This window comes from Herpailurus yagouaroundi, unplaced genomic scaffold (assembly GCF_014898765.1).
Source record: "Herpailurus yagouaroundi ecotype Mexico unplaced genomic scaffold, PumYag 211, whole genome shotgun sequence".
In the NCBI taxonomy this organism is placed as follows: domain Eukaryota; kingdom Metazoa; phylum Chordata; class Mammalia; order Carnivora; family Felidae; genus Herpailurus; species Herpailurus yagouaroundi.
This window is the reverse complement of record NW_024412442.1, coordinates 7,396,836-7,421,114: the sequence shown is the minus strand read 5'-3', so window position 1 is coordinate 7,421,114 and position 24,279 is coordinate 7,396,836. Positions and strand designations below refer to the sequence as shown.

At 37.2% G+C, this 24,279-nt stretch overlaps 1 protein-coding gene and 1 long non-coding RNA gene across 4 annotated transcripts in view; one reads left to right on the top strand and one right to left on the bottom strand.

Moving 5' to 3' along the window:
• PTEN (phosphatase and tensin homolog) overlaps positions 1–24,279 on the bottom strand; it is a 92,293-nt gene continuing 68,014 nt past the window's right edge. For 2 of the 3 annotated variants that reach the window (XM_040454242.1, XM_040454243.1), the window contains exons 5-8: positions 13,922–14,063; positions 8,919–9,085; positions 6,208–6,432; positions 1–3,509 (exon numbers count right to left, since the gene is read on the bottom strand). In XM_040454242.1, coding sequence (XP_040310176.1) covers positions 3,324–3,509; positions 6,208–6,432; positions 8,919–9,085; positions 13,922–14,063 — 720 coding nt within the window. In that variant the 3' untranslated portion in view covers positions 1–3,323. Of the gene's footprint in view, positions 3,510–6,207; positions 6,433–8,918; positions 9,086–13,921; positions 14,064–19,772; positions 19,924–24,279 lie in introns of all 3 variants that reach the window. The other variant, XM_040454244.1, reaches the window with a different exon arrangement.
• LOC121016571 (uncharacterized) lies at positions 5,829–23,497 on the top strand. The gene is made up of 3 exons (XR_005784362.1): positions 5,829–5,838; positions 21,398–21,400; positions 23,383–23,497. It is a non-coding gene; the product is annotated as an uncharacterized LOC121016571 (long non-coding RNA).

Sequence of the window (24,279 nt, the reverse complement as noted above, 5' to 3'; positions counted from 1 at the left end):
TGACAAGAATGAGACTTTAATCAGTTTTAAGTGGAGTTTATAACACTAAGAGATAAAGGGTTGTTAACAAACACAATAACAAATGGACATCTGATTGGTATGAGGCATTATCCTGTACACATCGTATTTTTTTGTGTATCCTCAGTGCATAGCATTTACACACAGAGCCACTGCTGCACAGCACAAGAGTATCTGAAGAGGCTGAATCAGAGTGAGGCTGTTTAACAGACTGAAATTTTTTAGTATATATAATCGATATGAAAACAGATTGAACTTCTGAACTGGCAGGGTAGAAGGCAGCTGGGCCAGACACTGCAGTTCGAGCCCTCCGGTGCACAGTTCCACCCCTCCGTCCGCATGCACGACACATTGACAGTATTTAAAGGTAAACGAGGCACTTTGTGGCAACCACAGCCATCGTTATGAACATATTGCACAAATTTTCTAGAACTAAACATGTAACTTGTACCCTACTTTTACTTTTTAAAGCTGAAACATCTGATGCTGCCGGTAAACTCCACTTAAGTTTATAACCTGTGCCACAGCAAAGAATGGTGATGCTATTTCTTCAACTACGCCTTAATAATTATGGCAAAAAAAATGTTCAAGAGGAGCCACAGAGGACTTGTGATGGTACAGGGCCCAATTGTAAGCTTTCTTAAAAGTGATGCCTTCAAGTAACTTCAGACATGTAAGCGGCTGCACATCCAAAGAGTCTAAGTAAGAAAACATTCCAGAAACTCAAAGAGATTACCTACAGAATGCATTTCAGGCTAATTATGAATACTGTCATAAATAAAGTTTTAATTAGGACTCAAAAACCTTTCAGTCATAGCAATTCTTGTCAAATTCTATGGGGATGGTAACTGAAATAAAGGGGAGTAGTATGTATAATATATATTTATATATATAATATATATATATATAATGCCATTTTTCCATTTCCAATGACTACACCATAAAAATGTAAGCAAGGCTTCTCAAAAACATTGAAACATTCAAAATCAAAACCCTCATTCAGACCTTCACATTCCAAAGGAAAGATAATAACAGTGCAAAAGCCCATTATAACGTCATTATTTATGACCTGGCCCTCCATGTTACATATCGGAACAACACAAGTTATGTTTTAATATATACTGTGCCCAAAAGTGTAACAAATAACAGTATTAATAACTATCATCAAAACATGAATAGTTGATTTTCATTTTAGTCAACAATTTTCAGCTTTTACGAAAGAAAAGGTGGCATATAAATTTCAATGCTGAGATCTTAGCAACAGTTGTCTCTAACTTTACCCAATTTAACTGGTGAGCAATCAGTTCTCTGTATATCAATGTTTCAATACAAATGTGTAAATCCTAAGAGCTTTGTTAAAAATTTAAAAATTTTTTATTTGTTGAATGAAACTGATGAGGTATGGAAAACATGTCAACATTATATATACCAAGAATATTTTTGATGAAGTTCTGCCTAATCTGTTCACCATCAAACTCTAAAAATGCTGCTCTAATAGGTCCTAATGCAATCCGTATTTGTAAATTAACTAGGGTCAGACCACAGCTAGTGAACAATTTCAGCACCAAGAAGTTATTGAAAATGAGATTTTACACCATTAAGAAATCAATTGGCTGGATATTTCAATGTTTCAAGGTCAGGGTAGAATTTGAAAGACACCAAATTTCGGGGGCGGGGGGACTTCTTTTTAACAACATCTTCACATTAGCTTTACAATCGTAGTTGTATTCTGCTTAAAATCATATGCAGTCTGGGCATATCAAATATATGATATTTAAGAAGTGAAATTGAAGCCCTAGTCCTAACTCTAGCACTATGAAGAAATGATTCAACACTGCACATTAAAAAAAAAAAAAAATCTATTCTTTCAATAAAAATCGATAAAAGCATTATGTGGGACAATTTCTACTGAAGAAGTAAATGCCTTATTATTTGTGCAGTGTTGAAAATTTACTGCAACTCTAATTTCCTTTTTAACACAAATAATGTCCTTTTAAATATAAACATTATATGTATTCAGTATTCAAGTAAAATTCCCTAACAGTTAATGACATTTAAAAAATGTGCAAAACTGCAAAACTCATTGTAATAGAATGTGTAAGGTCAAAAGGGTGGGACGGCTGACAGCTATCGGATTGAATAAGTGCATCATAAATCTTTAAAGAAAAAAAACGCTTACTGTAGAATCTCAAATTGAAATTTCCTGTGCAGCATTACAAAATATTTTATATTCAATGAGAAAAAAAGCAGCTTGCAGGCAGCACATGAAGCATCCACAGCAGGTATATGATTGAAAACTAATAACGTAAGTGTATGCAGTCGACTGATGTAGGTACTAATAGCATCTGACTTTTCGCACTGGCCTTGATTACACAGGAGATGGAGCGGTCACTACAAGTGAGAAAACATATTTAATAAGTCATTGTCAATTTTTAAAATGTTTCAAGCCCATTCTGTGTTGATAGCCTCCACATTTATATGGTTAAGTCATTGTTGCTGTGTTTCTTATCTATGACCACGTTATTTTTATATCCCTTCATTTGTGGATTCTTAACAAGTTGTGGAAGGTTCATTCCTGTACCCCAATACAGATTCACTCCCTCTAGCTGCCTTTTCTAGCACCAATATGCTTAAAAAAAAAAAAAATGCACAAAACAACAAGCAGTGACAGCGGCCAATTCCTCAAACGTCCAGATTAATAACTGTAGCATGCTAAAGAAAGGTGCGTGGAAATAGCTGGAGACGGCATACGGTCCAGAGTCCAGCGTGAAACCCATCCCTTTCTGAGCACTCCCTCCATCCCCGACCCGAACACATGCATGAGAATGTAGCGGAACCCTCGAGAAACTCCTCTTAGCCAACTGCAAACTTCTCTGTTGCCACAAGTGCAGAGGGGTAGGATGTGAACCTGTATGTCACAAAACTCTTTAGCCACTTCAGTTGGTGACAGAACACAAAATGAGAAATTCCTACGTATACACATCAGTCTGTCTCCACTTTTTATAAAACTGGAATAAAATGGGAAAGTGCCATCTTTATTTATCCTAATTGAATTTTAAATGTCCTTTTGACACAAAAAGGTATATACATGACACAGCTACACAACCTTTTTTCAACTGGACAACAAGTGTCAAAACCCTGTGGATGTATAGGGTAAAACAAGATTGGTCAGGAAAAGAGAATTGTTCCTATTAACTGGTAATCTGACACAATGTCCTATTGCCATTAAAAAAAAAAGGTCCAATTTCAGTTTATTCAAGTTTGTTTTCATGGTGTTTTATCCCTCTTGATAAAAAAAAAAAAATTCAGACTTTTGTAATTTGTGTATGCTGATCTTCATCAAAAGGTTCATTCTCTGGATCAGAGTCAGTGGTGTCAGAATATCTATAATGATCAGGTTCATTGTCACTAACATCTGGTGTTACAGAAGTTGAACTGCTAGCCTCTGGATTTGATGGCTCCTCTACTGTTTTTGTGAAGTACAGCTTCACCTGGAGAAAAAAGAGAAGGTTTAAATGGAAAAATCCATAAATCTGACTAATCTTAAAAAATAGAGATCTTTACTAAGTAATTTAACAGATTTGTTTTTAAAAGCGCTACGACAAATATGATCTTTAAAAGGCGGCTGCCTTTTAAATGACCCTCTTCTTCAGATTCCCTCTATGTTCTTTCTTACAATACACTAAAAAGTTATACTGGAATGTTAAAATACTAGTCTTTAATAAGCATAAGCTGCAAGCACAGACTAAATAATTCTACCAAAGAAACGCACTGAGCCTGAAGTTCATCAAGTTTACAAAATGTGTTTTCAATCTCGAAATCCAACGTACAAAGAGCTGAGTTCCGGAAGAACATCTCACTTACTACCTGTCTGAACCTCAATATGTTTTCTGATACAAACGATACTGAACAAATACAAATGCCAGATCATAAAAATACTGATCAACAATGATGTTTAGGATCAGCCCTAAAACCTCCTGAAACCTAAAAACCTCCCATGAGGAGAGAACATGACACAGTGATCAGAACAGTGGACCAAGGGCCTTTTTACAGGCACAGCCGAGTTAACTGTCAAACAAGTCAACAAAGGCAGGTATTTCTGTTTTAAAGGCGAGGAAGCTAAGGCCCAGAAAGTTCAGGCAACTTGCTGAAGGCCACATATCTAGTAGGTGGTGGATGTGAGGCTTCGGCGAGATCTGGCAGGAAGCCCCTCGCTCATGCTCTTAAATCGGCAGCCCCTCCCCCATGGTCCAGTAGTCTTCGTCGATTCTTCTCTTCCACCCAAAATCCGTTCCATCAGTAACTCCTTTCAGTTCCACCTCCAAAATACCATCCGTCCCCACCCTGACAGCTTTTCATTGTGCCCCACAGCCACCACACTAGTCCAAGCAAGCACCGTCTCCACTGGATTAAACCACAGCAACAGCTTCTCAACTCACCTCACAGCTCCGTTCTTGCCTCCTCTCCCTACTCTCCTCTCCAGTCTACATTTTGAAGGAGTGGACAGAATGAACTTTTAAAGACAAAATTCAGATTACATCCATCCTGTGCTGAAAACACACCAACGTCTTCACACGCAGACTCATGTGCTTTAGTCAAAATGACTCCTCCACTGCTCCTCAAAACTACCCAAATTATTCCTGTCTCAGGACTTTTGTAACGGTCTCTGTCCTTCTCTCTTTCCCTAGATATTTATATAGCTCACTCGTTTCGTTTAAGGCCCTGATTAAATGTCACCTGCTTGTAGAGGACTTCTCTTAACTATCCACCTAAAAACACACACCAAATGATCTCCGCTTTATTTGTTCACAAGCACTTACCGTATTACGGTACTTGTTTAATGATAACTGAAATACTTTCTATACGTAATCGCAAATACATATTCTTGTGATATTAAAACAGAAAACAATAAAACCGGAGGACATCACACTATAAAAGCTAGTAATTAAGGAAAATACAGTGCTAGGTAAAAGACCATCATCAATGGAAACCCGTGAATTCTAAAAGACACTTATAGACACTTAAAAGAAATATAGGATCTAAAGCCACTTAAAAATGGATTTATTTTCACTTAAAATATGTAGCCCCTTTATTTTTATTATTACTAGCAATATTCTTATACTTACAAGCTATAGTTAGGCTTGTTGTATACTACAAAAATGGAATGAGGCAAAACAAGGAAGAGAGAATTTTTTAAAAGAGAAAGGAGAAGGGTACGGTGAAATAAAGGGGGGGAGGATCAAGTAGAATAAGAAATAAGAAAGGAGAAAAAAAGGGCAAACTAACCACTTGGAAATATTTATAGATCAGCTTTTCATAGAAAATTCTTATCTATAGACAGGAGCAGAAATACACACACACATCACATATAGATAAAAGTAAATGAAGCAAATACTTCCACAATATGAGGAAGCGGACAGAGTTTTAGAATGGGATTAACACCAGAGGATGATGAGCAAAGGCCTTCCAGGGCACGAGAGACCGAAGCTAAGGCTACAACAGGAAGGCCGAGTGCGGGAAGGGCAGGGGAAAGGCGGAGGGTCGAGAGGTACAGGGAGAAAAAAAGAACCAAAAGGACTGGAGGCAGGAGAACTTAGCCTGTGGAAGAACTGAAGACAGCCCAGAATGGGGGACTCTCGGGGAGCAGGGGGCATATGGCTAGTGCCGATGTAGGAGGGAGGCCTGTGCTGAATTAGGTAGGTCCTTGTAGGTCCTATCAAAAAACCACAAGGTCTTTAAAAAGGATGAACAGGAGTGACACAATCACGTCTATTTTAAGATCACTCTGTGGAGCTGAGAACATATGGGAAGGGGACAAAGGTAGGAATTGTAACAACATTCCCTAGAAGTCATTCCCAAATGACTGAGCTCCCTTCTACTTCTTTCTTCCCCCAGTCCTACTTCACAACCTGCTTAAACTTAACTCCCCTTCCCAACCCCTGCCTCAGATTTCACCAAACAACCACACAGAAGAGGGTTAAGAAAAGAAAAAAAAAACATACTTTTTTTTTTCGTTACTCTGTGTGCATCCTTGTTAGAAACTCAAGTTACTGATATGGAAATATTGCTTCTAAATAGTACTTAATTTAAAACTTACTCATGCCAAGTCCTTCACCAGCTATACACCTAAAATTAGACACACACATACATAGAGCCACCCAACAATTCCTCAAAATGTTTTTGACTGACCTTAAAATTTGGAGAAAAGTATCGGTTGGCCTTGTCTTTATTTGCTTTGTCGAGATCATTTTTTGTTAAAGTGAGTACTAGATATTCCTTGTCATTATCTGCACGCTCTATACTGCAAATACTATCAATTTCTTGATCACATAGACTTCCATTTTCTACTTTTTCTGAGGTTTCCTCTGGTCCTGGTATGAAGAATGTATTTACCCAAAAGTGAAACATTTTGTCCTTAAAAAAAAAAAAAAGACAGATTGTAAATTTTTTTAAAGAAGAAAATATACCCCCTATATTCAACATCTGCCCCAAGAAGTCAGTAACATAAGCCATGTGTCTTTTGATATTTTGAATAAAGACAAACACACAAAACTTGGCAGTCTGGGTTATCTGCCACATCTAACTCACATAAGATTATTCTTTTGTTCAAATTTTAGACCAAAAATGGAACTCCACAAGTTCCAAAATAACTTACTTTTGTTTTAAAGCCTTAAGTAAAATATCACCTTTCTTGTCTAATGTTAGCTTTAAGAAATGTTTTGAGTTCATATGTATGTATGTATTTAAAAAAAAAAAAATCGTAAGTGGATTTAATTTCCTCTGTCTCAACAAGTTATCTATTACGAAGTTAATAAACGTTCCTGAAAAGTCAGCACAACTTCTCAAGAGAGCAAGGCGGGTACATTTCTACTTCGGAAGCAATACAAACAAACATTAGGTGGCTCCTGTTCCTCACACGACAGTACGAGTGTATGTTTGGAGACTTTCACAATGTGGGGGAAGGAAGACCAGCAATTCTGACTTTATGTTATAAAATGCCTATTTTTTAAAAATCGCTTCTTACTTATAATATGAGGTCTTGTTAATCAAAAAACACACCAGAAGTTCATGACTTGAAGCCTTTCCTGACCAACACACAAAATGCTCTCTCTCTCCCCCCTCCTAATTACTGGAAGTTGGCCTGTACGGATCACCTGACAGTTAATGACGCGCAGCCTCCTTGTGGCATCTCATCTCATTTAAATTGCCGGTTAAATCCTTTATTCTAATTTATCTTCAAGTTCTGTTATTTTCCCAGAAAGATGGTAAGACCTTTAAGTATCTTACATTTAACTGTCTTTTTATCTTTTAACAGTACCTAGCAATGTCATATATAAGTCTTTTAAAAAATATTAATTGCAATTATTTCAGCAAAGTCACTGAATTAGTAACTATATCATATTTTACTTAGAGTCAGAAGAACATAATCCACAAGTGTGGATTCTGTATAGATAACTGATTACACTACAATGGTTTTTGTTTAAATCACAGCAACATTTCTAAAAGGTAGGGGCAATCACATAAAATGGAAATAAACATAAAGTAATCCCAGATACAGATGTATTACAAATAGTGATCTAATCTTAAATTCTGCACGTATTAAAGTAATGTACAGACGATGACTGAAATAAGAACTTATGCACTCCTAAAGGTAAAGGGAAACAGTGATGCAGGTGCCTGTTTTCAAAAGAAAATATAAAACTTTATGTGTACCAGTCTTATAACAAATAGAAGGAAAAGAAATACTTACCTTAATTTTAAAACACTTGCTAATGCTTCCTGGATTATTGAAAAATAATTTTCCAAAGTTACTGAGATATATGTAACTTTCATTTATACAGAATAGGTAGGAAATGGGTTTCTGGCGAAAAAAAACCAGCTCAACGTTTTGTAGAGCTATGTGGATTCCCAGCTATGTGGATTCTGGATATAGGAGACTGTATTTCTTTGGATAAGTCAAAGTAGAATTTAAAATTTTTGTAATAAATGAAACTTCCTCTTTTTTTTTTTTTTTTTAAAGCTAAATATCAGGAAAACCAAATCAGTCCTATTACTGAGAATGTCTAAAGACTGGCAATACATTATCTAGCATGTTCGATGAGCAGTACCGACACACAAAGGTAGTATTTTTGTTCACTACCACCCCAAAAGTTTGCACCTTAGGCACACTCACCTTAAATGTTCACTCAGTATTGTAAGCCAAGATAGTTTAAGAATGAGCTCTCGCATTCCCTAACTTAGCTCCGTAAGACGCAAACCTCACTAACTTCCTAAACCTGCATATTTAATAACACACTGTTTTCATTCTTTATTACTTCCTTTGCATATTAACAGATCTTCTATCTAAAATTCAAAATATTCGATAAACTTGAGGAAGTTAAATATAAAATGATCTGGTTTCAGGAAACATGAACCCTAATGGGGGGGAAATGGTTTGTGTCATTACACAAGACCATGAAACACATCTTTATTTATACATATACCCTAAATCTTCTACAAACTGATAGCCCCTTGCTAATTTCTTAGTGCCTGCTCATCCTTTCCAGAAGGATTATAACTGATTTAATGGGGTGTACAATCTTTAATACTTTTACAAAATTTATCTGCATAACCCAACTTAAAGAACGTTCATCTCAAATTAGAATATGTCATAAGGACTTTCCCTTCTAACAAGACTTTTTACCATCAGAATGGCTCATCGATGCTGTAGTACGCAAAGCGTGTGCAGATTCAACAGAAAACCAATTATAATTCATGAATGTCTGTCATAAAATATATCTTATAATCTCTCCTTACAAAATGATTTCTGCTTAACCAAATATTTTAAGCAGAAGATCTAAGGTCGCCGTCCGAGGTATGGTGAGTCCGGGTATTTTTCCCACTACGAGTAAAGTGCAAACCTTTTTTAGCATCTTGTTCTGTTTGTGGAAGAACTCTACTTTGATGTCACCACACACAGGCAGCGGCTGAGGGAACTCGAAGTACATGAACTTGTCTTCCCGTCGTGTGGGTCCCGAATTGGAGGAATAGATCTTCACCTTGAGCTGGCAGACCACAAACTGAGGATCTGCGTGGTGAGATACACATTAGCATCATTTCACAGGAAATGCCTTCAAGTGCCAGACTGCCAAAAACTGTTTCAATGATTACTATTAGCAATATACACAAAACAGGAATTCTGCATCTGTAACCCTGATCTAAGACAAATCAACGGAAAAACTAAGGTCAAAAAACATAATCAGTCCAAAAGTTTCTCTAACTTGTACCTTCAACGTAAGGTTCTACTCACTGTATGAAAACCAATCTGTTTTACAAACAGTAAGTCCCAACATTAGACTTCTGGCACTGCAGTTAACATCAAATTTTAACATTAAGTTGTAAAATACCTAACATAAACTAGATTGATAATTAAAATGCTACAATAATTTCCTGGCACATTCATATTTGCTGCAGTATTTTAAAGTCTCTACCATGTAACAAAACCCACCAAGTACAAACCGCTACATGTTCACAACAGGCATGAGAACATAATCTGTAACAAAGTTCTACGAAATTCCATAAACGCAAGACTGAATATTTATAAACAAAACAAAACATTAATCATGATTTATTTTACCTATAGCTCACATTTTATTTCTTAAAGGTATATAAAGCCATCATCATGAGAAACAGGAAGAAAAGGATGTGAAATGTTCGCAAAGAAATACAAGAGACTCAAGCACCAATTGAAGCACAAGCCCCCTCCCTCCAAACACACTGCATTTTCATCAACACATATTTTGGCTTTGGCCCCTGTCTGTTTCAAAATAAAGGGAAGGACTACATGGTTTAGTGAGTAACCTTATGAATAAGAAGTGTGTGTTGAAGGAAATATGTCAAGACAATCAAGAAGTAAAATCCTAAGCCTGCAAAGAGTACTAGAAATTTTCGTATATGTTCCATTCACACACACACACACACACACACACACACACACACACACACACACAGGCATAAAATACTCAGCACCAAAAGGCATCATCCTTAAAGATGAAAAAAGAAATATCACATTGTTTATGAATGTGGCCAACAACTGAGAACAAAGCAAAAAGCTTATCCAAGCTAGATGAATTTTCTGGTTTAATAAACATGTGCTGGCCCATCTATGCAATATCAAAAGCAGTATCAGCACTCACATAATAAATAGGTTTGATAACAGCATACTGGGCTTTTCTAATATGAATTTGTGAGGCACTTATCATGAGAAAAAGGGCACTCCAAAAAAGGGAAACATTCTACCAACAATCTGTCAATAATTTTCACTCCCTTGACTAAAGGTTCAAAGTACAATGAGCCATTTTACAGGATTTTACCTGATTCCGAAATTTTCTAGCTTGAAGAAGCAAACAAAAAGGTACGATTTCAAAACTGTGATAAAAATCGGCCAGGATGAAAATGCCTTGTAATCTTATTAATTTAAACTCCTAATTCAGAACCTGATAATCCTGATGTTAGGACTTTAAACTGCATATTAACTGTATAAGCCAGATTTCAAGTGAACTACAACTAAAATGTGTATCTTCAGGAACCCCAGAATAGTCAAATCAATTCATAAGCTAATTACAATTCAGTGTTACTCAGACTTTACCCCCAAAACTAAGATAAAAAGTTTTAACAAAATTAAGTGGAAAAGATTTTCTCAAATCACTAAAGAAAATAATTTTCCCTACATTGTGAATTTCCCATTTTAGATATCTCACACCTAATTTATCAGAAGTCCAACAAGAGTATGGTTCTGCTGACTTCTAGACACAGTTCAGATATTTTTCCTTTGATGTGACTGTGCTCTAAAGAAATGACAAGTCAATACCTGGTAAACAAAAATCAGAATTAAATTTTTTTGACGTGTGCATACTGATAAGAGTATTGACAGAAAAATCACAGTGATCATCTTGTTAACATTTTAACCCTTTTTGATGTTAAAAGTAGAATAACTTTTCCTTTATTTAGAAAATATTAAGACAATTCTCAAATATGAAAAAGGCCGCTAACCCCTGACAGCTCTGCAGAAAATGTTCTATTTTCACACGTTTTCTTTTCTTCACTGGCTCCTTATCTCCTCTTGAGCCCAAACCTGCAACTCCACGTCTCCGGGCCTCACCATCCCGGCCCCTCTGGGCCTCACCATCCCAGCCCCGTGTGACCCTTTCGTAGAAGGCTGGTTAACTTCTAGCTCTGTTTCCTGAGGCTCCCCAAAGTATCAGACAGACTCACACCTAACAGTCAGACCCATACTTTCAAGCACTCACTATCTTCATGTAAACAGCTCACCTTCACCTGATTAAGACGGGGTTAAAACCCAAAACATTCATGTCTCCAAGTCTCCGTGATACTCATTTTCTCTTTCATACCTTCTCTGTGTATTAATCACATGGCCAGAATCAAAACTGACAAAATATCCAGATATAAATGGCAAAGCAAAAAGTAATCAAATCCTACTGATCGCCTTAGCAAAGCGCATCTGGCTTACGGCAAGTCACACAACTGGTTTCCCTTCCCCCATTCCCCCCATCTTGCAATCTCCACTTCTACAGAGCCACACTTAAAACACAGCATGTGCCTCCAGAATGGTCACTGATGCCATAGTATTTATCACCTCTAGTCTGATAACCCCATTCAAGGTCCTCTTATAGTCAGCCACACATCCCAGTCCTCTTCTATTCTCTGTGTCTACGCTCCTGTCCAGCTCATTTCCTACTGGTATGCTTCAATGCAAGCTATTTCCTATTGCCTGTAATACTTCCTTCGGTTTTAATGCCAATCTAAACTGTATGCTTTCTCTAATGTTCAATGAGAATCCGACTTCCTCCATGAAACTATCTGACAAGCCCCAAAACTTTTATTTTTCTGAGTCTACCATTTATAACTTACACATATAATCTCCCATTCAATTATGTATTGCTTTTGTTATAATACAGCTTCATTACATACTATTAAATCACAGGGCATAAATGGAGAACTAGAAAACGGATACAGATTAAAAAGATATCAGTAGTCAGTAATTTTAAAAGTTTAAATGTAATACTGAGAAGAGACCAAAAAAGAAAAGGCCACCACAATGTTTAAGTGGCAGCAGGCAGAGAGCACAACTGACAGATTTTTGCTAGAAAAGGTGAATGTGAAAAGATTACACTAGATAATAAGACTACTGAACTGAATGTTCTCCTCCCCTTAGCAAATGTCCCTAATCTGTAATACCTTTCTTTTGGCTCTTAAACCGGATATCTACCCTACAGGAAGAGCAGGAGTCTTTCCTTCCTTCTTCCTTCTCCCCTATGAATTTAAGTCCCTATGTCAATTACCTCTGACAGTTCAGTGCCTTGCATTTAGAAGTTTTTATCAAAACATTATTATTGTTTTGATATAGCTGACTAATATAACAATGTTATATTAGTTTCAGGTGTACAACACAGTAATGCCACAACTCTACACGTTACGCTGTGCTCACTATAGATGTGGGTACAATCTGTCACCATGTAACACTATTTCAGTACCACTGACTGTATTCCCTATGCTGTGCCTTTTATCGGCACTTTTAAAAATTGTACTGAGATGACAAAAGCATCAGTGAGGTCTCTCAGAAGGCTATAACATGTTATATTAATAAATCTGTGGTCGTGATGAAATTATCTAGTTCTAAGAATGTAGGAAAGATAAGATGAAGGTGATTACACCTAACTGAAAAGGATAAACACAACCAAGAAATTAATTTCCTAGGTACAAATTAATTTAGGGATAGAATTTTTTAATTATGTAAATATTTTCAAGAAGCGAAACTTAAAGCTAAAAACTAAAATCACTAACAAATTACAGAACCTCACTGAAATATTATTAGAGGTATTCGAAGAAATAATGTAGTGGGATCTTATCTACAAACTACAAAACTGCACTCTAAATAATAAATAAATAAAACGTATTTCTTAAACATGACAACATGGCTAATCACTGCCAAGGCAGAACTAATATGCTTCTGATAAAATTCTGATACAGGAAAAAGCAGCAGCAGTCTGATCTTTCACAGGGTCGGATGATACTTCCTTCTATGCGTTCTCTCTTGACTCACTGCTCTGGGTCTGAGTATGAAGGCTCCTACCAGGCTGGCTGAGAACTCCAGCCAAGAATAGCAGAGAAGCAGAACAGGACTGGGGTGACTGAGGAAGGCTTACAGAGGTTAGGGTAAGCCAGAGGTCAATGTGAGGCAGACATCACCGACATTATTCTAGTTAGTATGTATCTAGGAAGTTTTCAGATCTCAAAATATCTTCATTTTATTGATAAGCAAACACAAAGACAGGTAGATGGTGTGCCCGGGGTTACACAGTACAGCAATGACAGAGCTAGAATGGGAACTTGGATCTAAATCCAGGTTTTCTCTAATAAATACTCCACATACTTTGACCCAACCCTATTGTCTCAATATACTTCAGCTTTTCACCATGTCTTATCATTTTTTTTCTTTTTATTGTCCCAGTCACTATTACTATCACCATCTAGTCTTCCTAAGTATCAAGGAATCAGTCCCTGCCCCAACACCAATAAACTAACGAATCCCACTGCCACTCTGATGGTAGATCTCTAATGGGATAGGTTTTCCAGTTATCTGATCACAATTTAGGCTGCATTTGGTAGATGCAGCAAAGAATGTTTCTTTCATAATTATAATTTTGCTTCCAAGACATTACATTTATTGGCTTTCTTAGTCCAATGTGCTAAATTGAGCTACTTAATTAGTCTGGATAGTTCAGACATATATGCCCCTGCATAAATGTTAAGTGTTGTTTCTGTCTAGATTTTTATGTAAACTTCTACATATGTTCAGAAAAGTGTTCCAACACACGGAAGGATGAGAATTTAGAGCACTTACTGCAAGTTCCGCCACTGAACATTGGAATAGTTTCAAACATCATCTTGTGAAACAACAGTGCCACTGGTCTATAATCCAGATGATTCTTTAACAGGTAGCTATAATAATAAACATAGCGCCTCTGACTGGGAATAGTTACTCCCTGGTGGACAGGAAAAAAAAGAAAGAAAAGCCACATTCAGAAGAAAAATTCCATTATAGTTATTTCACTAAATTGTTATGGTTACATGGGTTGTGCCCACTGAAGAACATACACACATTAAAAATTTGACCTTAAATGATTAATATTTAAATCCACCTCAACAACACAGTAAATCCGAGCAACATCGGTACAAAGGAAAATACGAGAAGAACTTTTCTCCCTTAAAATCTAGTTATCACAATACCCTCATTTATTCAATGGTCACAGCAATTCCCCGGCCCAGGAACCCGATAAGCAAAGGCCACTGCGGCTGTGTCTTTACACACAGGGCCTCCCGTAAAAATGTATGGACTTTCATTAAACCCACAAAAATTCCTCAAAAGCTTGGTTATTTTTCAGGCAAAAGTATATCAGAATCAGCAGCGTACGTGAAGGTACAGTGCCTTTAAGAGACAGAAACAGTAGCAGCAAAAAGTGATGGCCACAGACCCCAACAAATCCAGGAACATGTGGCTGGCATAAACGGAGACAAGAGTTCCACAACAGAGGTTCCTCAAGATGTCCCCAAGCTGCACGTATCTCTTTGCGGAAGAAACCAGGGATAGACATAATGTTTGAGAAAACTGAAGTATTACAAATGCTAAAAATATATTTAATTCATGTGCTATTAAAAAAAAACCCACTTATCTAAAGAAAAAATCTAATGTGCGCAGCCATGCATTTATTAGTGATGCAGAATAAATGAGGTATTAGGGTACTTTTTTAAGGTTTCTTTTCCTATTACATGTGTGACTTCAGAAAAATCTTAAGCATTTTAACTTAGAAATAAAAGGCAAATAGTAACATTAAGCTGTCTGACAGTTAAAAGTGACTTGCAAAAAACTTAAAAGTATATTCAAGAGAAAAAAGAATGAGCAGTACTTTTAAGTTGTTATCTAAATTTCCTAATGTGTTAAGAACTCTGGACACAAATGCTTTCGATAAAGTACGTTTATGAGTTTAAAGACAGATACGCGGAATAGCAGGTAAACAGGTATTCACTGTAGTATTCTCAGTAATTTTTAAAAGTTAGCATAAGTTCATTACAATTAAAAAATACATAAAATGTCAAAAAATGGATAAAAGCCATTTCAAATCAGGACAAACGATTTAATATTTTGGCTCCAGTGCAAAGACCATACAATCAGAAGACTTGGATTGAAAGCTGACAGTCAAAATACAAACTCTGATTTGTTTCCTTGGAAAAATGAAGACAGTTAATAAACGGCCTATCTTCTTCACAGGATTCTCACGAGGATTAAACACTACATGCAGTTACACAAAAGCATGCTAAACTGACAAAACGTTATGCAAATCCCAATTAGTGGTTTTAGAAATTCTATCTATATTTAAAGTACAATTTTAGAAGAAACGGAATTTTAGTCCTGTGTACAGTATTTTCTTAAAGAAATAGCAGTGAAATAGTATTACTGTGAAAAGCTGCTATAAAAATTAATGTTAAAATCATTGTTAAAGTTTACGAAGTGTTTAAACTTAAAATGGTTTATCACCTTATTTAATGCTACTTTGGCAAACAACACACTGTATCAAGATAAAACACAGAATCGCAAAGCAGGCTGGGGGAAAAGAGCAGACGGAAGACGGCTGGGCAGGAAGGAACCTTTTTTGAACCATGTGAATTTATGATCTAGTCTATAAATTAAATTTAAATCTACAAAATTCAATCAATGGAAGTCCATAAGAAGACCAAGTTGTCAAATTATTTGTTGGGGTTTAGTGGAATGACAGATGACCTCTTCCTCTTTATCTTCTTGGTATAAGTTTGTATGAATAATTTAAAGGTTTTCAAAGCTTTAATTTTTCTCAAGTAGCAAGTGATTGGTAGCATATCTATAATGCAGCTGTTTACATACAGAGTCAATCCTTACCCAAAGGGCTAGGCACATGTATAGAGAAAGAATGTATGAATGTGTTAGATGTCAACACTGCATGAATCCTTGTGTCTAAACATAAGCTGAACCAAATTACTGACACAATTCAAAGAAAAACACTGAAAAGCACAATGTAAATTTAATTAATGACTTTACCATCAAATTATGCATAACTAAGCTTCCGCAGCTTAACTTTGTAATTCCTACCTACCAGCACCTCCAATTCACTATATTCGGATTAGCAGACATAACAAAGTTGCAAGGCTCAAATATGTATGGACCCCAGGCCTCAATGTGTCCTCTCTCTTCTCATCTCTCGTGGCCACGATGCACACTTACTAAAATTTAATTAATGGTACAATGAATCAAACTGTTATCTAGATTTTGAAACGAGTGAATGCAACTTCTGTACTAAATTGACAATGCAAACTTGTAACACTTGAAATATTGTATTTCCTGAATTCATATACTGAAAATAATGGCTTATGTGCATGTTTTACCTATAGCATTTTGAATATAAAGACTTCATATAAAATATCTCTTTTAAACTCTAAGAAATGAACATTTTTAGGCTCTTCAAAATTTGTTTTACACATATGAAAAGTGGGCTAACCTTTAAAGCTCCTGGAGATTAAAAAATACATGTTTTCAAAATGTCCACTTTTCATTTAAGTGAACCAAGAACATTTAAGCTTAAACTGGTCTATAACTATACCCTAAAAGTTATTTCCACCCTCTACCACTAATGACCCACTCTAAACGGGAAGAAAATTACTTACATTCTTAACCTTTTCATCCTCAAATAGAACTTCTAAAACATTCTAATTTTAGCTATACTTAGCATTCTTCAGATCTACTTAACACCACATTCCTGGCCGTCATCTCAAAAGGCAGCCCTCGATTCTCCGATTCTCCGATTCTCCGAACCCCTGACGCTCACAGACCAGGAGGAAGGGCTCAGGAGGAGGCTTGGTGTTCCTCCCACCGTTGCTCAGCCCGCTTTCTAGTCTTGACTCGGTCTCCCTGACTCCCGATTTCCATCATTCGGCAGCTCGCTCTTCTGGCGAGCACGTGTCAAACGCTCGACCACAGGGATTTCAGCACGCCGTCGAACCACCTCTCTTTCTTTCCATGCTGCCCCATACATCCTCCTCAATGAATTCAGCTCCTATTTCACCGCGGACCCTTGGGTCATCCAGTGTGGGCACTCACCAAATTCCCTTCTCCCATCTTAAAATTTCTTCCCTCCTGATATCTTATACAAGTGGCTCTTCATGTTCACCTAGGTTCCATATTGGCCATCGCTCTATTAATTAACCCCTCTCTGGCATTTGCCTTTGCTCTGTTTCCTCCAAATAACCAGCTCAGGTAACCCTCATTCTTTATCCAAAACAAACAATTTAAAGACTGAAAATTCACACTTTCCCCAAATCCTGTATCTCTCTCAAATTGACATCCTCTTTCTCTATACAAAGTCTGAAAAGAGGATGCCTGGATGGCTCAGTCAGTCGAGCACCCGACCCTTGATTTCAGCTCAGGTCATGATCCCAGAGTCATGAGATCGATCCCTGTGTCAGGCTCCACGCTGAGTGTCAAGCCTGCTTGAGATGCTTGTTCTCTCTCCCTATGCCCCTCTCCCCTGTTCATGTGCACGCTCTCTTGCTCTCTCTCTTAAAAAAACAAGAACAAAAAAAAACAAAAAAACAACTCCCAAAGGTAAGCCTCCACTCCTTACCTCATAGGAATCTGTTATATTGAGGCTGATTTCTTCATGGTTATTTCCTGCTATTTTCTTAGTCCCATCTTGGATCACTTGTTGTCGCCATTTTGAAAATTCTCTGCCTGTCACAGGACCCAATCTCTAAAGGTTTTCTCCTATCCTTACTGGCTACCTTGTTTCTTCTTGTCCTTAAAGGTAGGCATACCTCAAAAATCTGATCTTAGAGAGCCCCTCTTTGTCAGTCCTCTGTTATTTATAGTAGTTTGATTATCAATCTTAAACATTAACTCCAAAACCTGTGTCTCTCAATAGGACTTCATTCCCAACTCCCAATCCAGAATCTCCAATACTTGGCCGGACATTTCTAGCCAAAAACTTGAGAAGCATTTAAAACACACCATACCCAAAAACCGAAGCTTTCATATTCTTCCAACCTCTTGTTATTTCTATTAATGATATTCACTATTTTCTCCAGCACCTGAACCCAAAACCTCTTCTAATACCACCACCACTATTGTTTATTGAACTCTTACCATGTTCTCTGCTTTGTTCTAAGTATTTTCATAAATATAATTTAGTACTCAGGAAGTGGGTATTATTGGTAACGTCATTCTATAGATGAGGTCAGGTCACACATCTTACAAGTAATGGCACTACATTTCATCCTGGTGCTCCAACTCCAGAGTTTACACTCAACCACTGATACAATCCTGCCATCTTCTTCCTGCTAGACTAAAGCCAAGGATCTGAGAGACAGTAGTGATATACACAGGGTTATAGAAAAAAAAGGTAAGGAAACCCCAGCAGTACAAGAAAGGTCTAGGCAGCAGAGTAAAGGCAGAGATTGGTAGGTGTATCAACCACCTGGCATATGCACACAATACACAAACACAACCCCCCCCCACACACACACAGAGTACACACAAAATGAAAGGCAAACCGGAGGTTAAGTTCATTTAGAATATACATTTTAGAGTCTTACGCATCTATTCAGATGCCAGAGTCCAGATTTTGACTGCGAAATACCTCTCCAAATACCAGTTGCAATTTTCTGTGGCTATTCTGGGTCAGCCACCTTCTAAATTTTGCAATAGCCAACTGATTAGCAGCCTCTGATTTGTCTATTCTCCAATCTATTTTTACACCACTCTGTGATTAATTTTACAAACTGTAAGATTAATCACACTGACAATTCAAAATGCTAAATGGTTTCCCAGTGCCTACCTAAATAAGAAAATTTATCACACATTGTAATTCCGTAACAACATAAAAAAAAATCTGGGAAGTTTTACATATTTTCTAACATCTAGACCAACTTAGATGATATAATTATTTGATACTTCTAGGTTTGATAGCAGCCACCTGAAATGCAATTCAGATCAGGTACACCTTGAGGTCTCCTATACATTTACATTCGTGGATGGCCTGTTTAAATTTTGTATTTCATCTTCAAGCAGTGATGTTCATTGAAAACTGCCTGCTTCCAATTGAAAATTGCAAATTTCATTAGCACACACCTAGATATAATTTAGTTACCTGCACCTTGTGGTTTCATCACCTTTATCACACTTAATTATAATTTTTGTTTCCCCTCCCTCTCCTTTTTCCTTGAAAAGAGCTTTAAAAGAGATGTATTGATTTTACTGGCATTTTCATACAGTCAAGTGTTTGAGATCGTCAGCGCAAATGGTGTACTGTTTACTACCTCACAAATTTAGACTTCCATCTTTACTAATCCCTCTTTCCTACTTGTTATTATCTTAATAATCTTTATTTGTATTTCTCCACCGACCCAAAGTTATTTAAAGTAACTGGTTTTAAACTTCCAAATGGTTGATTTAGTTAAACTTTGTAAAAACATCTCTAGCTCTATTGAAGTATAATCAAGGAATGGGGTTTATACAATTCTACTTGGAGAGGAGATTTTCTTTGTAGTTGGCCTAATGAATTATTAATCTTTTGTAACTGTTGTGTGGATGACAAAAAAAGAAAAAAGATACATTTTATGGGCTAATTTTTAATATATTATTCAAGTCATCTATAGCTCTTATTTTGTACCTTCTTGATCCTCAAGTAGATTAAAGATTCCTATTATCACTCCTTTACTGTCAATTTTTTCTTCATTTCTGCCAGCATATGCTTACTACATTTGATGTTATGCTTAGCACATAAGAGTTCATACCGCTCTGTCTTCACTGTGGAGTGCTCCCTGTGTTAATACAAAATGACATACTTGATCTAGTTTTATACATCTTGTTGTAAATGCACTGATAATGATATTCTGTCATCTGCTTTTGAAATTTACATTTGCCTGCTGTATGTTTAATAGACCACTTATTTTTCTAACCTGAATTGTTTGATGTAAGCCCCTTGTATGTGATTAATCTCTTAAAAAACAGAAACTTAAAAGTATAGGTTATACACACCTTTCAAACCTAGAATACTGTCATAGTGCTTCCAGGTCAGAACACCACCTGGATACCAGAACACAAGATATGCAATGTTTTGCTCATATTCTGTGCATTGGGACCTTCAGATCATTTTCTCTAAGATGAATTCATGATACAGATTCCTCAGTTAAAAAAGTAATTTTAGGGGTGCCTGGGTGGCTCAGTCGGTTAAGCAGCTGACTTCGGCTCAGGTCATGATCTCGCAGTCCGTGAGTTCGAGCCCCGCGTCGGGCTCTGTGCTGACCGCTCAGAGCCTGGATCCTGTTTCAGATTCTGTGTCTCCCTCTCTCTGACCCTCCCCCATTCATGCTCTGTCTCTCTCTGTCTCAAAAATGAATAAATGTTAAAAAAAAAAATTTTAAAAAAAAGTAATTTTATACCCCAGTAAACGTTTCACTAGCACTTCTAAACTAAGAAATAATGTTGATGCTTTAAAATAATAGTGCTTGCTTGAAGCTTGAAAATCTGTTTCACAATGTTTCAACAAAGGAAGAAATCTAGCTCCTAGGAATGGCTATTATTGCAATGACAATATATAACAGTAGCTACTGTATATTAAACTAAGTGCCAGACATTTTACATAGCTCCCTAACACCACCACAACTGTATAAGACACACACTATCACCTCTGTTTCAAGGATAAGAAAACAATCCCAGTACACATAATTATCCTGTCCAAAACTAGGACCTGAACCTAAATGTGACTTTGATTCTAGAGCTTTACACTCCAGTGTCCTGGGTTTCATTAACAGTACACAAACTAACAAGGTAATATGAAAGAGGTCACCACCTCTTAGAACACAGTTTTTCCCATCTATGAAGAATCGCCAAAGTTTAGAGTAGAACAGTGCTTCGTTCTGGGAAACCTGATTGTAAGTAACGTATTAAAAGTAGTGATGCATGAACCACAGAATCCTTGAGAATACTACGAAGCAGACAACTGATATTGTTCTCTCTGCACAGCATCCTTTCCCCTTTGGGAAGCTATCATTACCCCTATGGTTTCAGGGAAGTCAGGTGGACTGTCTTCTTCAGCTTTAGATAAATGTCCCAAGCGTCTGGCCAGAATGTTTGGTTCGGGGATGCATACATGCCCTAATCCAGGTAAATCAGCAGCCAATCTAGGAATTTCTGCTCATATTATAGCTCTCTTCCCATTGTAGTTATTAAAGTAAACCTCGCTATTATTGCAGAGAGCCTGCCTAAAAATAAAGCATATACAGAGGAAAGGAGAGAGTTGAGAGAAAGAGAGGTTCTGGACACCTGTTAAGCATCTATGTCCAGGCCAGAGCTTTTATGGTAATATAATCCCATATAAATGTCTCCTTGGTTTCAGCTTTGTTAAGTTGGGCTTATGACAGAAAACTGAAAGCATGCTAATATAATATAGCTTTTTTTTTTTAAGTTTCTATTTCTACTTTGGGGCTCAAAACAATAAGGAAGAATACTTTGCACAGAAGAAGACAGTAATGTAGAAAGAATACTGTATTTGGGGTGCCTGGGTGGCTCAGTTGGTTCAGCATCTTACTGTTAATTTTGGCTAGGTCACGATCTCACAGTTCATGAGATCGTGCCCCGCATCAGGCTCTGTGCTGACAGCGCGAAGCCTGCTTGGGATTCTCGCTCTCCCTTGCTCTCTCACTCTCTGCCCCTCCCCCACCCGCATGTTTGTGTGCACTCTCTCTAAATAAACAAACATTTTTTTAACAAGAAAGAAAAAAAGAATACTGGATCTGAGATGAGGAGGTATAGTTTTGAGTCATTACACAGGCAGATGAAATGACCTAGGACAGACTGATTTCTACAGATCTACTTGGTCATTTATATCACAACAGGTCTGAACTAAGTCATTGCTAGAGTTCTTCAGTGTATAAAGAGCTTATAATTTTATGAATATATAGACTGTATAACAGGCTTAAATATCATGCATAAAAGGAACACAGTTTAGCCCAGAAGAATTAATGTGTTAGAAAAAATAAGAATGTTACATTAGGGGTTTGTTTTGTTTTGTTTTACTGAAAATGAGGAGAATTGCAGTTTATTTTAAATGAGGAGAAAATGAGAAAATTTTATTAGGTTATCATAGGGGAAAAGTTAGTAACTAATTAGAAAAAAACCTAACCTGATTATATGAGGAGGACATAAAAAATTCAGTCCTCAGAGAAACTAGAAAATTTCCTCTTCTTGGGATCACTTAGAATAAAGTTAATATTTATTATTTCTTGAGAGTTTAAGTCTTCATTACATAAGCTAATGAAGTCACATACAAAGATCATTAAAGGAACTTTATCTCTAATAACAGCTTTGAAAGCAACACAAAAAAGAACTCTGAAGCTCAACACAAAAAAGAACCTTTCCTAAGGTTTAATCCAAGCAAACAATGATCAATGCTTACTTTACCTGCCACCATTCTAGAAGTGGGGAAGGCAAGGGAGAGAGGAGTGGCAGAAATTCTGGGTACATCTGTCATATAACAAAAGTCTGCTTCTTTGATTTCCGAAATTTAGGGAATCTTTCCCAAATACATCCTTACCAGCATTAGCAGGACGCTTTAGCTCTTTACTCACAGTTTATAATACATACTGTGAGCTGACTCGGATTCAGATTCATAAGGGTAAGTGTGGGCTGGGAAGCACAGGACTAGATGGGGGCCAAGCCTGCAGATAGATGCTCAGGTGAGCCGGGGGCGGGGGGTGGGGGGCGGGGGGAGGATCACTGGCAGCTTGTTTTAGCATAATCTGCCACATACTCCTAAAGTGACAGGATCAACTATGCAAAGGAATGACCTTTAGGGAAGTGTAACCCAGTTGCCTTCTTACAAATTAGCCCATAAAAGAAGGACCCTTCTTTCCCCCCAGGGGTTATCCTGTTCTCAGAAAACATTTTTCTTCAGAGGACGTTATCAATTGTACTTTGACTTCTCTGCAACAGTCAAAGCCCGGAGTGTTATTTGGGCAGTACTAACACAGCGGCACATTTTATGGTCGCCTGGTACCCACCCACCGCTGTGCCATCGAATCTGCCCCAAGTCTGCTGAGAAAATGGCAAGATGGCCCCCGATTATTTTGGGAGTGTCTCTGCCAAGTCCACAAATTCTTCACTAAAACATGACACCTGGCTCTTCTTTCTCCAAAACAAGGGAGAGTAGGAGTAGGGGGATGGAGGGAAGGGAGGGGGGAAAAAAGAGGAGGCGAAGGAGGGGGAAGGGGGGGAGAAAGAGGAGGAGGAGAAACAATACGCTCGCCTGTACACGTCACCAGAACACAATTTTCTTCAGCTTCTTAATGCTTCTCTACAAGTGAAATTAAGGATATAAACAAAGTAACACTAAAGATAATGTTTTAATAAAAGTAATCCTATATAAACTGAAAAGCTGGTAACAAATATATGTACCTCTTGTAATAATGGATCACAATTTTAAAACTGCGCATCTACGGAGAGTTTGTCAAATCTCTCTTCACCTCTACAGAGAAAGAGAACTGACGCTATTGATCAGATCATGAGGACTAAAAGGAAATACTGCAAGAGGGTAAATTTTTAGCAGATGTTTCAAGAATAAAACCACTTTGGATAATCAACTCTGTTTATTATAAGACACTTCCCCAGAAGAACCCCACGGTTGTATAACAATAGCTTTACCATGTTCAGCTCAGCTCAGCTCATTTCTTACGATGAAATCATATTCATTAAAGCTTAAAAATATATTATTTCGCTAGGACTGCAACCAATAGGTAAGCATGTGATATATTATTGGAAAGTTTTTAGACAAATTTCAAAGATTTAAAGGCAGCTGGCAGCATTATATCTATAAGACCAACAACTTCAAGCTGCCTTTTTTCTACTTGAGCCAGGGGCCACTCAATGCCCAAACATCAGCAAAAATGGGTATGAACTGATGAGCCTTGTCAAAATAGGCCTATTTCAACAGCATTACATGACCTTTCAGGAGAGCTGGTTGCTGTACAGAGATTAATTCTGAACAGTCTCAAAATTCTTTTGCAGTTCTGGGACAGTAGAGAAAAAAAGTTCAACAATGTGTCAGGAGACTCAACTTTTACTCTGAATGCTATTATTTTTTTTTTTTAATGTTTATTTATTTTTGAGAGAGAGAGAGA